The following is a 23,369-nucleotide window of genomic DNA, read 5'->3' as shown; positions in this document are numbered from 1 at the left end:
GCATATATTATGTTTAAATAGAAAAATAATGCACAGGTGTACGCAACATTTGAATTTGAGCTGACCCTACTTTTCTTTATAGCTTTTTTATTAATAAATGTCGCAAAACCTGGTGACCCTGCGTATTTTTTTTATTTTATAAAGGCAAAGTGTACTCCATTTTTTTTATTAAAAGTTGAAACCCGCTGCGTAAAAAGAAAATTAAAGCGCACGTGTCTTAATTTTATCGTTTATTTTTGCACAGATCTGGGTAATCTATCAGCATCTGAAGGGTGTGGAATGCAAAATATTATTCCTGTGCCTATTATATAGAGCTCTGCCTGTATTTGCCAAAGATAGTGGCAGAAGTAATACGAGGCCAAACTCCAATTGTATACTTTTGGCTAACTAGAAGTTTCAAGTATTGGGTAATTAGTAGACTACATTTTGGCTAGTCTAGTGCTGGAATTGCAAATTGTTTGATTATGAAAGCTATAGGTACAATAAGGGCATGTTTTTTTGATAAGCCACTTCGGCACATTGCTCTTTTTGTTAGGATTGATGGGCTGTCATTGTAAACTCGGGGAATGGCAAAAACAGAATGGTCTAGTAAACACTGCTCGCGAACAACATTTGGGGGGTTTGTGTGGACATTTGTAAAAGTATAAAGATATGGCAGATAATGCAATTGTCCAGACTATGCACAATGGAATAATCAATTCCCCATTTGACCAGGAGGCCATGTGTGCGTCTATGCATGACAATATATTGCGTTATTATTCACATAAAGCGATTCGCGAATACACCATGAGTAACAATCTCGATTTACAATGAAGCACTGCGCAAAAACTTCCTCATTATTTTTTTGCACTGGGTGGAATGTTCCGCATAATTTACATCAGTCTGCATATATATCAGTCTCAATGCAGAGTATTATACACTGTGAATGAAACACTGGATATGTCCAGGGTCATGAGGGACAATGTATTTTATTGGAATTGCAGTGCAGTGCTGTGCTGTGTAATTAGTCGAGTGCAGCTAAAAACAGGTTTGGATTCGGCTATGCAATTATTTTGGTTGGCTGCAGACGGATATATGTATTTTTTTTATGGCAAAGAGGATTTTGCATTTTTTATTTGCACCCTGTCGGTTTTCTTTGTGGTTATTTATGTTTCTTAGAGAACCAAAATGAGTGGCCACTTTCTGGCATTTCTTGTCAGTGGGCTGGCACATATTGATGACCATGTCTCATTTGACCGAAATTATTTTGCCATTTTGTACATAATTGATGAACTGGAATTACCAACAATGGATTGTACTATCCGTGTTTGTTAATTTGGATATACATATGAAAACGCGACCTAATATTATCGGGAATGTAGTCTACTATGTGTTTGCTCTGGCTGGGGTTTCAAAGTGGCCGACACTTTTTGTTGTAGAAGGTTTTAGAAAGGCATATTTTTTGAGCACATGGTATTAGCAGTCGCCAACATGAGAGCAAACCCGTGCAGAACAAACTGAAAGCTGCGATGTGCAAAACAAAAATAATTTAATAGTATCCGCATATGAACTGGCTCATGCAACTGGTAAATGAATGATAAAGATTGGGTGAATTTTCTATCTATTTTGGTGATTTATTTCACATTAATGCCACTGTTGAAAAATACATCTAGCTAAATAATATTGTTGTGCTTACAATTTCCAATTGTACAATATAAAACGAAAGACCATACAAATTGGTCTTCAGCTGTTTTTTTAGAAAGTTGCAAATGGGGAGGGTTCGAACCCGTTTAATTTTTTTGAGCAACACGGAAAACATTTATTTTCAAAATCCATTTTCTTTGTAGATTTTTTTCACACATGTGTGAACATCAAAATGACACAAAAGTGTACAAAAACGCAAGATTGATCTGCGTCCGTGTTTTTTTATTAATTTTGCGTGCTCTTTTTTTGGGCAGACATCAAAAAATAACAACAAAAATATTACGCAGGGAAAGAAATAGAATAAGCAAAAGAGTGTAGATCAATACTTATATGTATATTTTTAGCGAGTGAGTGAGAAGGAAAAGTATTTACGTTGCTTTCAGTTTGACCATTCTTTCTTTCTGGTTTGTATGGTTTTCGAATGGTTTCATTTCGCCGATTTTTTTGAGTGTGAGATCTTGCGTGCGAGGGAGCAAGTCCAGTATTTTTAATTTTGTCCAACAAGGAAATCCACAAGCAAACGTTTTCTTGTGGTCTCCGAATGCAAAAAATGCTGGTTCGCCTTATTTTGTTATTGTTTTAGTGGGTCAGGGGGGAGGGGGAGAGTGTGGAGCGAAGAAATTATTGTACTTTTGGAATTCGATTCAGATTGCTCATCGCAGACCAAGATTTGCCGCTCATGCAGAGCACATATTTTTGCGCTTGCATGCCTTCCAAACAGCACACACTCAGGCACTCTGATAAAAATAAAAATTTTGTGGTGTAGTTTTTTATATGGAGGTAAAAAAAAACATTCTGTTTAAGAAGGAAAAAATGTTCATCTGCATTTGCAGACAAAAAAATTTATATACCCGGGAACTTTCTCCCTACTTTTCTCTTGTATACAAGCAGCCTATTCTTGTTTTGTCATTGAGAAATACAAACAAAAAACTACTTTTTTTCAAAACACCCCCCACATTTTTACCACAACCAACTTTCGTTTTGAACATCTCTTATTTTTCCCTTAAATTTATTTTTCTGTTTGTTTCCATCTTTGCAACAATTCATCCATAAGTATATATAAACAAGTTCATTCATCCACTACCTTTTCTTGCATTGAAAGGTTCCTTCTTCCCAACCTGTCACTTTATTTAAATTAGCCGGCATTTGTCACCCACTCCCAGTTTTTTTAACCGTTTTCTACTTACGCCTTTATTTTTTCTTATATCTTTTCATTCTCCATTGGTATATTTATTTATTTTTTTGATATCAAATACGCTATATATTTCTATTATCCATACATTTATATAGTCCCGCTCTCTAACTCAATTTTTTAAAACAAATTTCATAATTATGTCTAGCCGTGAGATACATGTTGTTGTCGTCGGTGGATCCTGGGCCGGTGTCACTGCAGTGCGCGAGCTGATTGAGCTCAGCTACCTCACATATCCGGGCCTCCACATCACACTGGTCGAGCAACGGACGCACTACTTCCACAAGACTGGCATTATCCGTGGTCTGGCGGACAAAAAATACGCCGAGCAAATGTTTATCCCATACAACCGCTTGTTTTCACACGGTACATCTGTCGCCCACAACCACCGTTTTGTGTGCGCCCGGCTGAAGCATGTTCATGAGCACTTTATTGAGGTCGAAGGCGGTAGTCGGCTGTTCTACGACTATTTGATTATTGCCACTGGAACAGAGTACAAGTCATTGCCGGTCACTTCGTCTGTTACCGCTGAGGAGTGCTACGCGCAGTACCAAGCTATGCGCGATGCCATGGAGGCCGCGGATCGCATTTTGTTTGTTGGCGGCGGTGCTGTTGGTATTGGCTTGTGCGGAGAGATCGCTGAAATGTACCCAAAAAAGACAATTACCCTGGCTCATGCGCGCGAACGGCTCCTCAACGAGGACCTCTCAGATAACTTTGCGTCGAGTACCGAGGCCAGACTACAGAAAATGGGCGTCAAGCTTGTATTGGGCGAAACTGTGGTGCCGTCAGAATTTGGCACCGAATTAAACCCCAACGTTGTATCCCCGCCATCACCCAGCATTGCGCCCAGCTTGGCCGGTGCCAAAAGCATTATCAACAGCGAGCGCAAAAGCAGACATATTGGGGCGCCGAGCATTGCGCCAAGCGTCGCGTATAGCACAAGCCAGAGTGTTGTTCCCAGCGTATTCCACCGCTACACTGCCAGTATTTCCCCCAGCGAAACCAGCAGCCTGACCTCCAGCGACCCTATAAGTCACCGCTATCGCTACCAGTGGAATGTGCGCCCGCACGAGGTTGTGACAAAGAGAGGCCATAAAATTGAGTGCGACTTGGCAATTTGGACAACAGGGTCGAGACCACAGACAGCGTTTATGAAGACCCTGTCGCCATCTAACGACAAATTTCCGCTCGTCGATGCGGTATCTGGAAGCATCAGTGTTCGATCAACATTGCAACTGGCTGACGCTCGTTTTCCGTACATCTTTGCCGTGGGCGATGTCAACTCGCTGTCTATTTCTGAGAAGTATGCGACAAGTGCTGTAAACCAGGCCAAGCAGGCGGTGGGAAATATCCGGGCACTGATCGATGACTGCTACGACTTCCGCATCAAGATGTCGGCCGCCATGGCTGCCAACACCGCGGCCAAGGCCAGTCTTCTTCCGTACATGGGAACCAAAAAGGGCGTTGTTGTTGCCTTGGGCAGAAACCAGGAAGTCTCAAACACCTTCTTTGCAAAAATTAACAGCTGGGCGCGCGGCGGCAAGCGCGGGCGCAAATATCTGCTTGACAAAGCCCAAGAGATGCTCAACTACTAGCTGGGCAAGGCGAGGACAAGGACAAAGCAACCCAAACTGTCTTTATTATGATCCTAATTGGAACATTCTCTCCGATTACTTGATACTTTGTGTATATCAACCGAACAAAAGCCGCGCTAAAAAAACCCCAACAAACTTGTTGGGAATTGGTGTGTCCGTTTTTCTGTTTCAAACTGCGACTGCAAATACAACTGCAGCCGGTAGAACGCGGCAAATATTAATATCGTACGACAGTATTTTTATATTTCTTTTTCAATTTTTTCCATTAATGTTTTGATATCAAAATTTTTGTTTCCCAAAAAAACAATCCTTATTTGTCCATTACATATGGAGCTCAAACTTTTAGATAAACCTTTGTTGACATGTGCATGCATACCTCCAAAACATTGAAGATTTGGATAGATTTGCTTTGCATATGGCTGGAAAATCAGAAAGAAAAAACAGTGTGTACTTTACCGACATTAAACAGGAACAAGGTGGAGATTAGGGATGCGTCTGTTTACCATTTATCCTTTTTCTTTTTATTTATCAAAAATTGAATGTCTGACCCTAAGCACCACACTGGTCTCGTACATTTCAATGAATGGTCGTGTGTTCAGGCCGGTCAACAAACAGTACGTGCTGGCTATCAGGTCCACTGTTGGTCATTATTCGCGTCTGCGTGCCGCAGTAGTTGCACGTTGTAATGAGTCGCCTCCCGTTGCCCTTGCCCTTGACACGCTTCTTGCACGATACGCCTGGGAGCAGCGGCGTCGAGCACACCTTGCACATATCACGTCGCAAATGGGGACTCATTCGCAGGACGCTCTTGCGTGCGACCATTTTCATTTCCTTTGAGTAAAAGCGCGCGAGCGGCAGCAAGGGCTGTTGCATCAGAATATCTGTTTTACTACTATTTTTGCACTCTTGCGAATTGGCCATCGCAATTGTACATATGGGCTTCTCTAATCCAACCGTCTGAGATTTCTGCGTGTTGAGGGTTTCGTCCGTGTTATTGTTGGTTGGCTCGTTTTCAGAGGCTTTGTCCGAGGCCCTGCTTCTTTGGCTACTGCTGGTACAGACATTGCCCGACAATGAAGCAAAGAATTGTGATGACTGGTATAGAAAATTCATTCGCTCAAATAGCTCGCGGTTTGGCAGGGTGCCGGTGCCGCCTCTTGGTGGTTTACTGCCCTTTACCATTCGTGTATGTATCCGTTTTGCAGTGTGTTTGACAAGCTATATGTGTGAATGTAATTATGACGCTGTTTACGGATTTTTTTAGCCGCGCTTAGGTTGGTATAAGAAAAAAGTTGGTGGAGTAAGCGACAGAGCAAGTTTGAAAGGGAATCAAGTACAAAAAGCAGAGTTTATTCAATTGACAATCAAGGTATTTAAATATTGGCTTTTAAAATTCATTGTTACAAATAAATGACCAATCGCATTTTACCATGCCTATTTCCCTGATTATGAGCCTCAGTGGCGTGTGGCACATGATTTTCTTTTAGAGAAATCTTATTCCGAGAAACCAAGCCACGCAAAATTGGATCCAATATGCTTAGGAAAAATTCTAAAACCAGAAACGCGTTCAGCAATGCAAAAAAACAGAGCACGCGACAGTAGTAAAAGTTTAATGACATCATTGTTTTATTTTGCCTTTGCAATATTGACAATGCTTAACTGCGCGATACTGTCAAATTTTTAACAAGCATTCCGCCAAAGAAAAATCCAAACTGATCGAATACAATACACCAACACTTAGAACAAAGGAAAAATTATGGAACGTACTGTTTGTTTTGATAACGGTCCCTCGTTTTTTTGAAATTAGCAACGTTGAATGATACAGAAATGTTGAACAAAAATTGCTTCTATGCTGTGCTAATCATACACAAAGGCACAGACGTCATAGGCTAGAATATGCAACTTACGACATACACTTTGTGTAAGGCAAAACACATGAGCAGATGCAGTAGTTGCTCTGCTTTTTTTTAAAGGACGCTGCTCGCATACTTTTCCAACTTGTTACTGCATGGGCCCAAATCCTCAATTCTGAGGAACCAAGTCAACTTTTACATATATATAATCTGGTGCGTTCATTGCTCCAATTAAAGTAATGTCTGCCCACCGACAATATTTTTTTAGTGACCACCGACTCCAAAAAAGTACTATTTCATTGTTTCTCACTATCTCCTAGCGATTTGTTGGCTCTCGTTTTTCATTTCACATTTCTCTTTTACTTGTATCGTCTACGCCTCCATCCGCCTATTTGCACAATCTACGAACCGGTTTCGTAACAATTTTACCAGCCCTAGTGGTTCATTCCCATCCGATAACAATCAATTCTTAGATATTTATTTGTCATATTCATCTCTTTGGTATTTACAAAAAAAATGAAATTGCAATATATTCTCGCTTCAGTTGTCACCACATTTCTTGCTGCCAGTACTGCTTATGCGCACATATCTATGCGCACCCCCTGTGTGCGCTACACGCCCTTCTGTGACAGTTGTCCTGAGCTTCCCGCAGGCCAGTCACTAGACGAGAACATCAACGCGCCAATTGGAACCCACGAGAGCATTTCACAGCCGCTGTGCAAGTTTACCACCCCCTACGGCAGACCGGCTGCCCACTGGACCGCAGGATCAACAATTAAAGTTGATTTTAACCCTCACTCTGCAGTTCACGGCGGCGGGCACTGTCAGTTTGCATTATCTTATGACGGTGGCAAGACATTTGTTGTCATCCACGATGAGCTCAAGTACTGCTTTACGGGCGGTCCGTCGAGTGGCAATGTTGGGTCGCAACTTGAGTACAATATTGCGCTTCCGGCGGATCTCCCCTCGAGTGACCGGGTGGTGTTTGCGTGGGCGTGGAATAACGCCGCGGGGAATCGCGAGTTTTACATGAACTGTGCTGATGTGGCTATCCATGGAAAGCAAGGCGGAGCGTATACCGGCCCCCAGCTGCTTGTCGCTAACTACGGGCTCAACACACCTTATATTCCCGAGTTCAATGGTGATTATACAACTGGGCTGGACCTTTACAAAGACAGACCAATAATTACTGTCACCGCATCCGGCTACTATGGAAACAGCTCTGCCTTGGTGACACCAGCTCTTGCATCAGCACCAGTTTCAGCCCTAGTTTCAGCAGCACCTGTACCCCCTGCTGTTTACGAACAAAGTGGAGCTGGATCCCCACCTGCCGGTACTACTGTGCATGCCAAAGTGCTTGTATCTTCAGCATTAGCATCTTCAGTCGCACTGCATGCCCCTGGAGATACTCGCGCATATGGTGCTGGCTTGCCCACAATCACTTATGCCCCCACTCACAACGCCCAAACTATTATTGGAAATGTTATTTCTTCTCAGCCAATTGACCTTGTGTCATTGGAGTACTTCACTGACATTCCAATCGTACATTCTGTTCCTGCACCCACTGCTTCGAGCAGATATTTTACCGTCTATGTGCCTCTTCCAACTACACCCGGCGGTTATAAGTACTGTGAAAGCGCTGCTATGGTTGCACCAAAGCCAGTATCCAGTGCACCGCTGTACCAAACGCGTGCTGTTGCAGCTCTTGGGCCAACTGCGTATACCAGCAGAAAGTGCATAACCGGGAGTTGATAAAAAATGGGGTTTTCATATTGAACTTTTTGGGACTTTTTGTATAGGAATTTTTTTGTTTTGGAACTTTATTTTGTGCAAATTTTAGAATACATATAGTTGGATCGCAGATTAATTTGTTATTTCTTGTGCTATTCAATTGAGTTTTTTTGGATATGTGGTTGCGTAACTTTTGTTGCTTTTGTTGTGATTTTCAAAACTGGACAGTTTTCATTTGATTGGAAATCTGGTTTATAATGGATGGGACCATTCGTATATTTTGCTTTATGAAATAATACATTCTTGCTTGCTGCTGATGTTTTGGTTTATTTAAAAAACACCTTGTTTGTCATACTAATGGGTCCGTGGCCAGGCAAATTAGCTGGTGTTTTTCTTTCTGCATTCCCTCAAGCACTGTATAGTGCAAGTATTGACTCCCTTTAATTTTTTTTTGCAATTTGCGCGCAAAAGAAAAAAATAGGAGCTTGTCAATGTTGAGGATTTCTTGTGCCAAATGTCCGACTATGTTAATTTATATTTATATCCCGATTACGCTTTTTCTAGAATGCCTTCTATTAAGCACTGCGGTCTCGATATTCGCTTCAGGGGCTGAGAAATTAGGTGCACTTTTTGTACGCGATCAACTGCAGCGAATACCAACTTGTTTAACAAAAACGTATATGCTCGTTTATTTTGCCTTTTGTGGCAAGACCGCGGACTTGGTCAAGAGCAGATTGATCTTATCTCTTTTTTTGGCCAGGATATTGCGTTTTTGGCATTATTCATATTTACTAATGATTTGGAGTACCGAGCGTGTTGCTCCAATATCAGCTCAGATTGAGTCGAAAGCACAGTGGAAAAAAAGGCTCTGCTGGCTGTGGTGGCCCAGCAGCGCTTTTTTCTACAGCAGGCCAAGATAGCAATAGTGCACCTGTTTGCCGATCTTTTATTTGCTTGCAATGAGAAAGGCAAAATTCCCATTCCAAATTCCTGTTTTTGTCCTCTTTTGAGAGAGGTTTGGCTGCCTGTAGGTGTCGTTTACATTGGCAAAGTGGCCAATCAGCCCAGTTCTTAATCATGCATGCTTGCGAAAAATAGATTGTCATTTCAATTTTTTTGTCTTTTAGTTTCATGCACTTCCTTTCTAGGTGGTGTGTGGTCCCTCAGTCAAGTCTGCCCAATTCTGTCTGTCTCGTTGCCAGTCCCGCCCAAATTATTACACAATTCCCACTCTTTTAATTTATGTCATTCTTGTTTTTTTGACATCCGACTAAAGGTTGGGAAATCATCTGCCAAAATGATGTGGGATGCTGTGCGCTTGCGCTCTGGCACTAAGGACATATGCAGTGAGAAAAAACAAGTATGCCTGTGCGGGAATTATTTTTTATTATTTGCTCATTTATTATCCTGTACTAGCGACACTGGCTATATAAAACCAAAGGGGTTGCCCTGGCCTGGTTGTGCTTGACCTTCACCTTAACAACTGTTCATCATTTTATTCGCTCTGTTTTCCCTAATTTTTATTTTGTTCCCCTCCACCACCTTGTTTCCCTGTCATTAAACTGTACGCCGGTCGTATATTTTTTAACAGCACAAAAAACTTAACATCCTGTCCCCTGCCCCTCAACTCTCACCACAATTGGATTACTTCCACACCGTTCCGCTTTTTTTCTACAGACAATCACACAATCAACAATGCTGTTCAAGATCTCGACTCTCGCGCTTCTTGTCGCCTCGGTTGCCGGCCACATGTCTATAATCTCGCCATGCCCCCGGTACGCCGCGCACGGTATTGACTGCCCGGCTGTTCCTGCCGGAGAGTCCATCGACTACTCTCTGTCGTCGCCCCTTGGTGAGAACGAGGTTCTCTGCAAGCACACCACCCCCTACGCTACCCCGTCTGCCACCTGGAGCGCCGGCCAGTCCGTCACCGTGTCCTTCCGCGACGAGCCTGCAGCCCACAGCGGCGGTCACTGCCAGTTCTCCCTGTCGTACGACGGAGGCAATACCTTTGTCGTCGTGCACGAGGAGCTCAAGTACTGCTTCTTCGGATCTGCCGAGACTAGCAATAATGCAAAGATTCTCAGCTACACTTTTAACTTGCCTACTCAGCTGCCGTCTTCGGATAACGCTGTGTTCGCATGGTCGTGGGTTAACGCGTCGGGTAACCGCGAGTTCTACATGAACTGCGCTGATGTTGCTATTAAGGGTAACGCTGCCTCTTATACTGGCAAGCAGATGACCATTGCTAACCACGCCGGATACCCGACTATCGGAGAGTTCAACGGCGATTACACTACTGGTCTTGAGCACTACACTGGCGCCAGCGTGATCACTGTCACTGGTAGCGGTGCTGCCGCTGACTACTCCAGCGCCCCCATTGCTCCTATTGCCCACAACGTCGTCCAGCCCATTGTTAAGGTCACAGCCCCCGTGGTCGTTGAGCCCAAGGTTGAGGTCGAAGCGCCTGTGGTTGTTGCCCCTGTGGTCGTCACCCCTGTTGAGGTTGCCACCTCCTCCATTGCTGAGGTTCAGTACCTTTCGGTTGCTCCTGTTGTTCCCATTGTATACACTACTTCCGTCGCACAGGATGTTACCACTGCCCCTATCCAAACCACTGATCCGTCATCCTGCACTCATGGTGACATGGTGTGCAATGGCTCGGGATACACTGTTTGCGTCTGGGGTGTTTGGACTTCCTTGCTGAACTGTGCTGCCGGAACCACCTGCAGGCAGACAACCCCAAGCGTCATCTACTGCGATTACTAATTCGATTTGATTTGAAGTTTAATATTTTATTTAATTTATCAACCAATTCAAATAAATAAAAAAGTAGGTATTTAAATTTATGATGTATCAGACGATTAAACAGCCAAATAGTGAAAACAATATCAAAACTATTTAGGGCCTAAAAAAGCAATGTAATTAAAATGTGTATAAATATAGAGCAGCCCAGACTAGTAATTCAAAATTTTAAACATTACACTCAATGTTCTACATCCTCTTGCCTCATACACTTACAAACACACACATACCATTCTAACTTTAATCATGCCTAACTTTACTGTCGCTGTTATTGCCGCCCTTGCTGCCGCTGTCGTCGTTATTGCTCCTGGGGCCACTGCCAGCCCGATTTTGCCATTTGTTGGTGCTCCTGGGGGTTTCGGCCCTGGTTTTGTCGGGCCATTGACCACCGGTTTTGCCACTGGTGCTGCCATTGCTGGAACTGCTGGATTTCCGTTTGTGAACACCGCAGCAATTTCCACTGGCGCTGCTATTGCTGGCACCGCCGGCTTCCCGTTTATCAGACGCGACCATTCTACAGGCAATCATTTGGCCAAGCGCTGCGGTGGTTGGGGGTGGGGTGGCTTCCCATTTGCAGCCAACGCCGTAAATGCATTTAACCGCGACTTTTACGCTGCCAATTTCAACGACAACACGCTCTTTGTCAATAACCAAAATGCCAATGTAGTTAGCGACAACGTGCATGCACTCAATACTGCCAACATTATTGCTTGATTTGGCCAAATTCAGGGTGTCAAAAACAAACACTACAAAAACATTAATAGCAGCAATAGCGACAAAATAATTACATGAGGGCATTTGACTGAATCAAGATTTATTGTTTTTTTACATTATTTTATACATGGACAAGTATTGCTATAAATAAAATTTAAAATTAAATCTTCAGCTCATGGTTTGCGTGTCCATACGGCAAAAAAACGTAACTTTAACTTTAATGCTCAACAACTTAATTTTTTAGTATTAAATTTTGTAATTATAAGTGGTTACAAAAGTAAAAAGATATAGAAAATGAGCAAATGAATCAAAAAAAATATGGATAAAGCACATGTACAGGCAAATTATACATTGCATTCAACTAATTATCTTTTAAAATAAATGTCATGTAAAAACTATTTACTAGACTGCAAGATAGGCAAAAATCTGAATACATTAAGCGACAATGAGCGTCTTATATTTCAACTATTCATTAACCTTACAACACTGGCCTTTTAGCTTACAAGGTCTACTCTGCATTGGCCATTATCAAAGCGCTGTTAAGCTGCGAAAAAAAAGCCATGACCCAGTATTCAGGATATGCCTCATTGTACTCGTCCATCCAAATAATCCCCGATCTCAGCATATCGTCAATACACGAATGAATGCGGTCCTCATCCCATCCAAAAGCAACCCTCACATCCTCCATCGTAAACTTGCACGTATACTGTGCTAAAGTCATAACCTTTGCTTGGTCCGAGTTCATCTCCCTCGCCACGCTCTGTACCATTTTGCGTTTCCCAAAGCAAACAATCTTATACCCGCCCTTCAGCGGTTTCAACTGGCTAATTGCGCGTCTAATATCGTCCTCAACAACAGGTTCGCTGCCCTTAAGTCGCCGGCGAATTAACCGCCGCAGGAGCTCGTCCAGGTCCATTAGGCCGCCGTTTATGGAACGCGTGGCTACGCAGATGTCTATGATTTGAATACCTAGCTCGCAGTAAAAGTCACCGACACCGAGCAACTCAGACATGTAGCTTTTGCGCGATGATAGTGGATCGACGCCTATTAGCTGGCACATGCGCTGTACTTGTACTCTAAATGCTGGGTTGTTGCGGATATCGCGCTGATGCTCGCGCACAAAGTCCTCAAGATTATCCTTCATCATTGCGATTTGCTCTCGTAGCTACAAAATATAAAAAAATTTTTATGAGAAAATAGAACAAGCGGCTTTTATCAGCAAAAATAAAAAAGCAAGCGTCGATGCATATATCTTGTTTTTCAGAGAGGAGTGTATTGGGAACTCTTGTACCTTTTCTATTTCGCGCTGCGACAACTCTGTGCCCTTTTTTGACATTGCGAGCTACAGAATAATAAATAATTGAGTGCATTGAGTGCACTGATATTAGCAAGGCGAGTGCGAGAAGCGAGATAATTGTAATTATTGTATACTAAAGGTAGGTGTAGGTTGTGCTTACTCGCTCTGCCTCCTTTCTACGGAGCCCGCCTATTCCAACTGCCCGGCGCATTTGAAAAGCTGTGAGTATGAAATGATGTCGAAGGCAATTTGCATCGAGCCTTGGGAATTAAAAAAAAGTGGGTAAAAAATGCAAAAGGTCTATAAAATAAAATAAAAGGAAAGACAGCCAGCCAGCCGCTTTGGTCTTAAAAAACCTAGAATACTACACGCACGTCAGCTGGATATTAAAAAGTCACGTTTTAGCAGGTTGGCGCATTTGATCAATCAATGTCAATCAGATCACTGCAGTAAGCTGGCAGCTATCTTTTCCAGATTAAATAACAGTTTGTCTTTTTGTCAAACCTCAAGTAAATTCATTCAATTCAAATTTCTTTTTCCACCATTAAAAATCGAATTTTCCACGTTCTTTTCTAGTTTCTATTCTTACAAAAAAAACCAATCACGATGAATCGCGCGCTAGTTCGTTTGGCAAAGCCCACTTTGTTCTCTTTGAGTGTCAGGAGTACTATGGGAGTGCGGTTTGCGTCACAGTACAAGAAGGAGCACTACGTGGACCCCGAGCCCCAAATTGGTGACTACCCGAACTTGCCGCATAAGTTTGCTGAGGCTCGGCCTCATCGCGGCTGGTGGGATAGACAGATGCGTCGTAATTTCGGCGAGCCCATTGCTGAGCAAGATGAGATTCTTAACATGTGGGCGCCCACGCAGTACTGGTCGCCTGGATGGAAGCAGGTTGCAAAGATGTGGACTGGCGTTATTGTGACTATTGGCTCTGTGTATTATTTGATCTCGCAGGCCAGATCCGAGAGACCCTATGTAAGTTTTTGACCTATTTCTTTGTTTTGAGTGGTGGTGGTGATGATAAAGTCAAAAGAAATGGCAGACTAATATTTTTCTTTTTGGCAAAGTGTAGCTGCGCGCGTATTATCCCAACGGACTCAAGGAAGAGCTCGGTGGTGTTCCGGTAAGTACACTTTTTTTGTATTTTGAGCAGATGTGATCTGCCATTTTTTGTTATTTTGTCAAGGTTGCTATTATGTTAAAAATAACTAAGTTGGCGATATCCTGTGCTTACATATGCTATGCTTTTTTGTATTGTAGACCCGCACTTTTGCCAGTGCCATTGAGGAGGCATCAACACCCGGATCCAAGTAAATGTTTTGGGAGCACACTTTTGATTTTTTTTCGTTACACACAATATACACAGCAACGCTTTTCTCTTCACGATAAAGATAGACGAAATAGGTAGAAACAACAGGGATGATGGCAGTAACACGTGCAACCTGGAAATGTTTACTTTTTTATTTTCTTGTCCAGGGGTCATCGAAAATATGCAATTCAGAGAAAGCGAAAGAACCGTTTACATCGCATTGGCTCTGTTTTTTTTGCTGAAGAGAACTAGTGTCGGTTAGGGATCCCGTTGTTGGGGCTTGTTTAAATATAGTTTATCTAATTCCAATATTGTCTATAAATATTCTCATCATCTCGCTGGTTGACTGAATATACTCTGGATATACCCCCCTCTCTCTCCCCCTTGCGCAACGCTACTGCTAAAATTGCCAAGTACTTTTTATTATCTTTTCCCCGCTGTTTTTTTTTGCAAGAATTTATAATTTCATTTTTTTGCTTATTCTTCCCACACACGCAAGAATTTAAATTTTTATTTAGTCAAACTGAGTTTTTTTCTTCTTTTTTTCCTTCCCGTGTTACCTCAAAGCTGGAGGTCAGTAATTTTATTTAAAAGCGAATAAAATGACCAAAAGCCGATTTTCAAACACAAAAAAATAAGCGCGAGAGGAGGATTCGACAACAGCCGATACATTTTTTAGGGTGTGATCTCAGAGTGAAAGAAACTCGTCATTTTTTTGCAGCCATGTTTACACAGTTTGCGGCATGCAATATCCGCATTTTTATTTTTATTTTTATTTTTTGCCTGTGCGTAAACTACTCGTCCTTCCCAAGATTAGTCCTAAACGAATAATTGTCAATCTTGTTTTCTTTCTTTCTTGTTCTCATTTCCTTTTTTTCCACCTATATTTTCCAGCATTCTTTTGCGCCTTTTTCGTCTTCTTCCCCGTGTACTACCCGCCACTCATAATAACAATAATACCGATCCTTCAACACAAGCTCGTATACGAACAAAACCGTTCTTTTCCTTGTTTCTTTAGATTTTTCTCGCAACAAAAAAAAGTGTATAGTATTCAGTAATTCTTTCTCAGACAAAAGGTATAAAACCCACAGCGGTTAGCTTTTGAGATAACTATAAATGCGCTTAAAGCGCCTCCTTTTATATTTACCTGCTGAACTCATTGTTTCATTTATTTTGGGCAGAATACAAAATATAAAGGACGCGGTGCGCCATATACTGCTCAATTGATATCTCTTACCTTTCACGAGGTCACTTAGGAGGACTTTTAAACAATGCCCCCACCCCCGCCTGTATGGTCTTTATCAATATCACCACCATATCAGCATATCCGCAGGAGCTTGTGTGTATGCTCGCTCACCATGCCGCACAACCTATTTTGTTTTGTTGTTTCTTTGTTCTTCTCTTGTACTAATACTCAACACTGTATGCTTTTTTCATTCTTATCGTCACTCCATTTCCACCTACTTTTTTTGCATTGCTTTGTAGCCCTTTTTTCATTACTAGAATTCCCGAGGCTCAATTTGTAAAAAGTTCTCACACTAGTAGAATAAGAACAATAAAGAGAGGTAACAGCTGCCCAGCGTTTTTTTTCCATCCAGAGCAGACAACACACAGAAGAAGGGGCGACAAAATGTCAGACGGCGCTAATCGCAACAGCGGCAACGGTGGCAAGCGGTCGCAGACTGTTTCCGGTTCTGCCGATCATCCAGACCGCATCAAAAACATCACACATTCCAGTAGCACAGAGAATGCAATCGAACTTTGCGATTTAGACCCACAGAAACACAATACCATCCCTAGAAAAGGCAGCAGTAACAGTAATAGTGGCCGGCGAAAGCAGGACCGCGTTGAACTGCCAGTTATTGACACTGACGTTATTCGGCGGACAAACGTCGGTGGGTCGCAGAGCATGCCGCCGTCGCCGACCTCAGCAGCCCTATCAAGCGGCAGCCTATTGTCTCCTCCAAAGCTGGCAGCGCAGAGCTTGCAACGGCAACTGAGCCAGCAAAAGCATCCCTTAGCAGCTGCAGCAGGAGGAACTGCCGGACATGTGAAGAGCGGGCGGATGACAAAAATCCCGCACTACGGTCGCCTGCGAAGCGTCACAGCGCGCGTACTACGCATGATGGACCCGCGCACACTGGCTAACCAGCTTAAACAGCAGCAGCAGAAGCAGCAAAAGCTGGCCGATGAGAGCGCAATTGCAGGCGCAGGTGCAGGCGTAGCAGGCATGCTGATTGAAGATGACGGAGGTGGTATGCACGGGAACACGGCGGCGGGTGTTCTTGGACAGAGCGTCGTAGACACCATGAGGGATGTGACGGCGGCAGGCAGGCGCAAGAGGCGGCACAGCTACGGGTCGGTGCCGCTAGGTACGCTGCTGTCGCTGGAGCTTGCGCAGCGTAATAGTATTGACAGGGGCGCATTGTCTGCACAGCGATGGAGCCGGAGCCTGTCGCGGCAGCCGACGCGTGGCAGCCATGCTGATTCGGTGTCTGAGTTTGAGCCCGAGGCCGAATCGCTGGCGCCCAGCGAGCACCGCTTTCTGGCATCTGAGGCGCAGAGCATTGCCGGTGGCTTGGCTCAGGCAGCGGCAGCGTACGACTCGATCATCGCGATTCCGATGCCCGGCTTTTTCCTAGACGCAGCGTCGGACGAGTGGACCGGCGGCCACTCGTTCCGACAGCGCATGCGCTACCCTGACGAGGACATCGCTGTGCCGGCGTCGCTGACCAAGCGCGTGCACTACGAGGTATCCTACGACTACCCGAAGAACGTTATCTCGACAGCACGCTACAACGTCGTCACGTTTTTGCCGGCGCAGCTAGCGGCGCAGTTTTCCAAAGTGGCCAATATTTACTTTTTGTTCATTGCTGCTCTGCAGCAGGTGCCCGGGTGGTCGACGACCGGCCGCTGGAGCACCGTATTACCGCTGTGCGTCTTTGTCAGCCTATCGATTGCCCACGAGGGCTTTGACGATCTGAGGCGGCATCGGATGGATCACGCGGAGAACACACAGCGTACGCGTGTGCTCAAGGTCAAGGTGCATGACCGCGAGCGCGTGTCGTTCCGGCTCCGCGAGCTGCGCAGCCGCGGTTCGCACAGTATCCACAGTTTCCGCATGCGCAGCTCGCAGAGCATCCACGACATTGGCCGCAATACGCTGGACGGCGCCAGGCGTTGGGCCAGCAACGCCATTGGCATCGGGTCGACTATCAAACAGTCCATTGTTTCGCGCATGGCCGAGAAGCGCCGCAAGCAGCGCGAGCTCGAGGACTCGGACGACGAGGATGAGCAGCCAGCGGCCGCTGGTGCTGGCGATAATGCCGAGGGGAAACTTGGCGATGACGACGCTGCTGCCATAGGCGAGTATGGTGCCGAGTCTCTGCTTAGGCAACGCATCACCCGCGGTGTGATGAGTCTGCGCAGCTTGCGCACTGCCACGCAGCGGGGAGGCGACTCGCAGGCGGCGACACCTACCGATGCTACTGCGACGTTTGCCGGCGACAGTAGCGAGCCCGTGGACAACGGGGATGACGGCGACGGCGACACTCCCAATGGGACCCAGTTCGTGCCTCGTCACCAGCGCCAAGCGTCGCGGGTGGGCGGCGCCAGTCTGGCAATAAGTGGTGAGCCCATCTACCGGCGGCGCGAAGGCCCGATGGTTGCGTTCAACGATGTTGTCGAAGAGATGTCCTTTGGCGGCGATGCCGAAGACAGCGAGCAAATCATCAACCCGCTACCAGAAAACATGAGCTGCCGGTGGAAGAACAAGCGGTGGGAAAACGTGCAGGTCGGCGACTTGATGAAGATTCAGAAGGATGAGTGGATCCCAGCCGACTGCATCGTCATTGCGTCAACGGGCTTTGACGGCACGTGTTTTGTGGAGACAGCGGCGCTGGACGGCGAGACAACGCTGAAGCAGAAACAGGCCCTGGATGCGACCAACTCAGAGATCCAGACGCCCGAGCAGCTGGCGGCCTTCAACGCCTTTACATACGTTGAGCCGCCGTCGCCCGAGCTGTATAACTTTGAGGGATACATGGAGATTGACGGCAAGCGCTTCCCTTTGACGCCCAACCAGCTGCTGCTGCGCGGCTCAGTGCTGCGCAACACCGCGTACGTGTTCGTGCAGGTCGTCTACTCAGGCGAGCAAACGCGGCTGCGTCTCAACGCCACGCGCAACGTGCGCACAAAGGCGCCGCAGATCCAGCGCATCACCAATCGCATTGTCATTCTGGTATTTGCGCTCCTCCTGGTACTGTGCTTTATCTTTTCGGCCCTGGGCATCACGTGGAACAACTCGGGCCGCAACGGCCACTGGTACCTGGACGGGATGCGGATGCCGGCGACGGCTCTGATCTTTGGATACCTGGTCATGATGAACGCGCTGATTCCCATCTCGCTGTACGTGACGCTGGAGGCTGTCAAAATCTTCCAGTGCTGGTTCATCCAACAGGATCTCAGCATGTACCATGCGGAGAGCGACACGAGAGCTGAGGCGCGCACGACAGCAATTAATGAGGACCTCGGCATGGTGCGCTACGTTTTCAGCGACAAGACAGGCACGCTGACGGAGAATATCATGAAGCTGCGCGCTGTTATGGTGGCCGGCTTCTCGTATCTGCACGTCGACCTGGACCGTTTGCAGCAGCAGGCCAAAGACAGCTCAGTACCAGCGACAAACCCGCTGACAGGTGAGGCTGCTTTTTCTGCCAATGATCAGCAAGGCGCCGGCGGTGGATTGCCAAACATGAACCGCAGCACGTCCAAGCTGTCCTTTTTGCGGCCAAGCACGCCGTCCCAGCAGCAACAGGGCACATCGGGACGCCAGTCCCCATCGATATTCAAGTCGCCGATATTCATGAGGGAGCACCGGCGGCAGCACAGTATGCCTGTGTCGATGCTCGACGGAAACGACAACCAAAGTGGGCTGGGCCAGGGCCAGAGTGGAATGGGCCAGCGCACGCTGCAGCAGCTAGCGCTGACCAACCGTGTAGCCTCAGGAGGAAGCGGCAACAATGGTCTGCGGCCGCAGTTTGCTAGACATATGCGCGGGCTATCGGCGTCAGTTTTGCGAATGGGTAGCAATGGCAATGACAAATCGAGCGTAACAAGAGCGCCTCTGACGTCGCCATTTGCCATTGCTGACAACGATAACAGCAAGCAGTCGGAGGAAGCAGAAATTGATCCTGCAGAAGATCCCAGGTCAATCGAGCTGGAAGAGAGACATTCTCAGGACGATCATACGACGACAGGCGATGCAGCGCATCTCGAGGCATCCCTCGGCGACAACAGCCGCGAGGCATCGGACCCCGACATCGCAATGCCTGGCAGCGATTCCGATCCGCGAATGCACACGCTAGCTAGTGATGACGCGCCCGTCTCTGACCTGCAAAAACTGCCATCATCCCGACGCATCATGGACAGCATCGCTGTTCCGTCAGAGGTATTCCGCGCGCGCGCCGAGTGGTTCTTGCGCTGCATCGCGTTGTGCCATACGGTGCAGCCTGATCGTGATCCGCTGACTGGGCGCATTACCGGGTACCAGGCCATATCGCCTGACGAGAAGGCGCTGGTGGCCGCGGCGGCTGAGCTTGGGTACGTTATGAATAACCGTGCCGGCCCGCTGGTGCAGTTGCGCGTGGTGGCATCGGAACGCATGCGTGATTTCAACAGCGCACTGGTGCACGGCCTGATGACGCCAACGGAGGTCCCTCTTTCTACCCCCGGCAACAGCGGAGGCAATAGCGGCAGTAGCGGTGACAACACCAGCCAGGATCCCAGTACATTGGCGCGCAAGGACGCGCAGAGCACAGCGTCTACAGGCGAGACCGCGCATGTGAGCTTTGCTGACGCTCCACCCCCTTCGCCCATCGCCGACAGTCAAGACGCCGGAGATGCCGCTACCGGAATGGATTCCAAAGACGCAGACGCAGAAAGCTTTGATCGCGGCGTGCCTGCGCCCGACCCTACCGATCGACTGGGCAACTACGAAGTGCTCGACGTGCTGGAGTTCTCCAGCGCGCGCAAGCGCATGTCAGTTATATACCGGTGCCCTGACGGTCGCATTGTAATGATGTCCAAGGGCGCAGACTCGGCTATCTGGCCGCGGCTTCTTAAGACCGACCGTATTGAGTCTAAACCTGGCGACGTGTCATTCATGCCACGGCCGTCGGCGCCTGAGCGTGTGGGCGGCGGCAGCTTTGCCGGATTTAACGGCAGTTGGCTGCCATTGCGGCGTAAGCTGTCTCACCCGAGCGCCGCATATCTGCACTCGCGCAACTCTTCGGTCGCCAGCGCAAGCAATTTGGATATTATGCGCTTGGGCGGCCAGCAGCAGCAGCAACAGCAGCAGCAGGTGCCAGAGAGCGGGGTGTCGCCTAGGGCACTGGCACGTCTGGTTGACACTGCACAGCATCAACCGAGATCACGCACTTTGTCGGGACTCAGCCTAGCGACAGGGCTTGATTTTTCCAATGACTACGCGCAAGACCAATTGGCAGAGTACGGACAGCTCAAAACGTCTGCCGAGGCGGCAGCAGCATCCGTCGCCGGCGGCAGCGGCGCGTTGGCGGCTCTGCGGCCATTCAGACCGGCGCACCGGCGGTTAATGAGCGACTCGCAGTTCAGCGCAGTCAGCGATGCCAGCAGTTTTGGCGACACGCAGGGACACGTCGAAGTACCCGATGTGTTTGGTCAGCCGTCGCGCGAGGAGGAGGAATGGACGAGGGCCAAGGCGCTCGAGGCCCTGCACCAGTTCTCCACAGAGGGTTTGCGCACATTGGCGTATGCGCATAAGGAGATCAGCGAGTCAGCGTACGAGTCCTGGCACCAGCGATACATGGTGGCGACGACAGCGCTGGTTAATCGCCAGCAACAGGTTGAGGCGGTGTGTGAGGAGATCGAGGGCGATTTGCTTCTTTCGGGTGTATCGGCCATCGAGGATCGCCTGCAGGCCGGCGTGCCTGAGACCATCTTCAAGCTGCGCCGCGCGGGCATCCGTGTGTGGATGCTGACCGGCGACAAGGTCGAGACGGCCATCAATATTGCCAAGTCCTGCCGACTCATTGACACAGACGTTGTGGAAACGACCAAGATGGATGAGAGAACGGAGCTGGGCGACCGCATGACGCTACTGGTCATGCAGTCGATGACGGACCGCGGGGAGCTGGACCGCATTCTGTCGCAGGCCCTGGCCACTGCGCGCGCCATGACGGCCACGGCCACCGTTGACGAGCGGTTTGAGAGCCGGTCGCGGATGGAGAAACTGCGCCGCGGAATGAAGCGCTTTGGCGGATTCTTTGTCCCGTCGCGCGTGCGCAGCCGCGCAGATGCCTGCATGGAGGAGCCCCTTTTGTCCGGAGACAATAATAGCAGACTGAGCAGCAAGTCGCCGGCCATTGCGGCAGAAGTTGGACACCACCGGCGCCTGGATCAGAACATCGTTCAAAACCAAGTTCAAGGCCAGGGCCAGCAGCCAATTGCCGGCGGTGGTGGTGCGGCTGCGATCTCGGAGGTTGGGTGGGCAGACGATGTGCAGCGTGGCGCTACGCCCACGACACTGCTCGGCCTGGCCAAGGACTCGCGTGCCAAGCGCACGCTGTCAATCTCAACGGACGTCTCGTCACAGGCGAGCGACGCAACACGGGCAGCCGCAGCAGCATCGAAGCAGCCGACCATCAACAACGCCAACACCGTAAGCGAGCCCAAGAGCCAAGGCGCGTCGCTCGCAGTGGTCATTGACGGCGAGACGCTAGCCACCATCGAGGAAAGCGGCAGCGGAGCAGCGGCCGAGGGCGGACTGCTCGACAAGTTCTTGACGCTGGGCACGTTGTGCGACGCGGTCATTTGCTCGCGCGTGTCGCCGTCGCAGAAGGCACTGATCGTGCACAACATGCGGGTGCGCTGCGAGCGCGGGTCGTCGCCAAAGACTCACCAAGGGTGGTGGGCACGGGCAACACAGCTGCTGCGGCACGACAACGACCGGTACATGGTGACGCTGGCCATTGGCGACGGCGGCAACGACATTGCAATGATTCAGGAGGCGCACGTCGGAATTGGTATCGCCGGGCAGGAGGGGCTTCAGGCGAGTCGCGCGGCAGACTTCTCCATCGGGCAGTTCCGGTTCCTGCAGAAGCTGCTGCTGGTGCATGGCCGGTGGAGCTACGTTCGCGTGTCGATGTTTATTATGGGCACGTTCTACAAGTGCATGTCGTTCTACCTGGCGCAGCTGATATTCCAGTTCTACACCGGATTCAGCGGCACATCCTTGTTTGAGAGCTGGACGCTGTCGATGTACAACACGCTGTTCTCGATTCTGCCTGTGCTCGTCGTTGGTATTTTCGAGCAGGACTTGCGGCCAGAGACGCTTCTAGCGTACCCTGAGCTGTATCGCGATATGGGTCCGCGGAACCACTTGTTTACTGTGCCGCTTTTCATGCGCCGCGTGATGGTCATTGGCGTGTTGCACTCTGTCGTCGCAGCGTACTTCCCCTTTGCCACCGGGCTGTTCTTGGGCGAGAACGCGTCGTCGGACGATATGTTTACCACAGGCTTTGTCGTCTACAGCATCATGGTACTCGTTGTCACGCTGAAGATTGCGTACCTGGACGTGCGCCGGTGGGTGGTTTTCTCGCACATCAGTGTTGTCGTCACGCTGCTTGTGTGGTTTGGGTGGAACGGCGTTCTGGCGCACGTCTATCCGCCCTCTTCGGGCGACGGCTATATTGTTCTCGGCACGTTCTTGCGGCTGATGCGTCAGGGCAACTTTTGGTTCCAGTGGATCATCTTTGCGGCTATTGCGCTGTCGCTCAATGTGCTGATTATGCTGGTGTACAATGTGAAGGATCCGGTTGAGCATCGGATTACGTCGTGGGTTGCTTTTGAGAGAAAGCAGGAGCACGAGAGGAATAGGCTGATGAGACAGGCTTGGCTGCAGAGCAAGGGCGCATTTGGCCGGCTTGTCGGCGGCCGATCAATGTCGCCACCTTACTGAGACAGAAAGAAAAATATAAAAAAATTTTAAATATGGGTTTTCCAGTATGCCAGACTCTATTTCTCTTTTTTTCCCCCTCTTTTTTTCTATTTTGCGCTTCAACTTATCTTTTTTCACTTTCCTTTTTTCCCCTCCATGTAACACTACTTTTATAATTTTTTTCTAATTCATAACCAATTCAGTTTC

At 47.8% G+C, this 23,369-nt stretch overlaps 7 protein-coding genes across 7 annotated transcripts; 5 read left to right on the top strand and 2 right to left on the bottom strand.

Moving 5' to 3' along the window:
* Window positions 1–3,015: 3,015 nt before the first annotated feature.
* BX661DRAFT_150439 (uncharacterized protein) lies at window positions 3,016–4,791 on the top strand (the record flags this gene model as incomplete). The annotated part of the gene is made up of 2 exons (XM_051533231.1): window positions 3,016–3,693; window positions 3,931–4,791. The coding sequence occupies 2 exons, from the start codon at window positions 3,016–3,018 to the stop codon at window positions 4,471–4,473; spliced, it is 1,221 nt and encodes a 406-aa protein (XP_051394400.1). The 3' UTR covers window positions 4,474–4,791.
* On the bottom strand, window positions 4,792–5,877 carry BX661DRAFT_176473 (RNAse P Rpr2/Rpp21/SNM1 subunit domain-containing protein). The gene has a single exon (XM_051534339.1). The coding sequence runs from the start codon at window positions 5,653–5,655 to the stop codon at window positions 5,050–5,052; it is 606 nt and encodes a 201-aa protein (XP_051394399.1). The 5' UTR covers window positions 5,656–5,877; the 3' UTR covers window positions 4,792–5,049.
* Window positions 5,878–6,489: 612 nt separating this feature from the next.
* Window positions 6,490–8,187, top strand: BX661DRAFT_176471 (uncharacterized protein). The gene has a single exon (XM_051534338.1). It carries the CDS (start codon window positions 6,843–6,845, stop codon window positions 8,076–8,078), a length of 1,236 nt encoding a protein of 411 aa, XP_051394398.1. The 5' UTR covers window positions 6,490–6,842; the 3' UTR covers window positions 8,079–8,187.
* Window positions 8,188–9,463: 1,276 nt separating this feature from the next.
* BX661DRAFT_176469 (uncharacterized protein) lies at window positions 9,464–10,906 on the top strand. Its single transcript, XM_051534337.1, has one exon. It carries the CDS (start codon window positions 9,753–9,755, stop codon window positions 10,824–10,826), a length of 1,074 nt encoding a protein of 357 aa, XP_051394397.1. The 5' UTR covers window positions 9,464–9,752; the 3' UTR covers window positions 10,827–10,906.
* Window positions 10,907–11,843: 937 nt separating this feature from the next.
* Window positions 11,844–13,177, bottom strand: BX661DRAFT_159698 (vacuolar-sorting protein SNF8-like protein). Its single transcript, XM_051533296.1, has 3 exons — window positions 13,034–13,177; window positions 12,868–12,918; window positions 11,844–12,741 (listed from the first exon to the last, which is right to left on the bottom strand). The coding sequence occupies exons 1-3, from the start codon at window positions 13,082–13,084 to the stop codon at window positions 12,085–12,087; spliced, it is 759 nt and encodes a 252-aa protein (XP_051394396.1). The 5' UTR covers window positions 13,085–13,177; the 3' UTR covers window positions 11,844–12,084.
* Window positions 13,178–13,542: 365 nt separating this feature from the next.
* Window positions 13,543–14,190, top strand: BX661DRAFT_195780 (uncharacterized protein; the record flags this gene model as incomplete). The annotated part of the gene is made up of 3 exons (XM_051537986.1): window positions 13,543–13,851; window positions 13,949–13,999; window positions 14,164–14,190. The coding sequence occupies 3 exons, from the start codon at window positions 13,543–13,545 to the stop codon at window positions 14,188–14,190; spliced, it is 387 nt and encodes a 128-aa protein (XP_051394395.1).
* A 1,625-nt stretch (window positions 14,191–15,815) lies between these two features.
* On the top strand, window positions 15,816–23,183 carry BX661DRAFT_168414 (uncharacterized protein; the record flags this gene model as incomplete). Its single annotated transcript, XM_051533430.1, has 1 exon — window positions 15,816–23,183. The coding sequence occupies one exon, from the start codon at window positions 15,816–15,818 to the stop codon at window positions 23,181–23,183; it is 7,368 nt and encodes a 2,455-aa protein (XP_051394394.1).
* Between the last annotated feature and the right edge of the window lie 186 nt (window positions 23,184–23,369).

Source organism: Kickxella alabastrina, assembly GCF_025024165.1.
Source record: "Kickxella alabastrina strain RSA 675 chromosome Unknown BX661scaffold_2, whole genome shotgun sequence".
NCBI lineage: Eukaryota > Fungi > Kickxellomycota > Kickxellomycetes > Kickxellales > Kickxellaceae > Kickxella > Kickxella alabastrina.
This window is presented reverse-complemented; position numbering and strand designations above follow the sequence as displayed.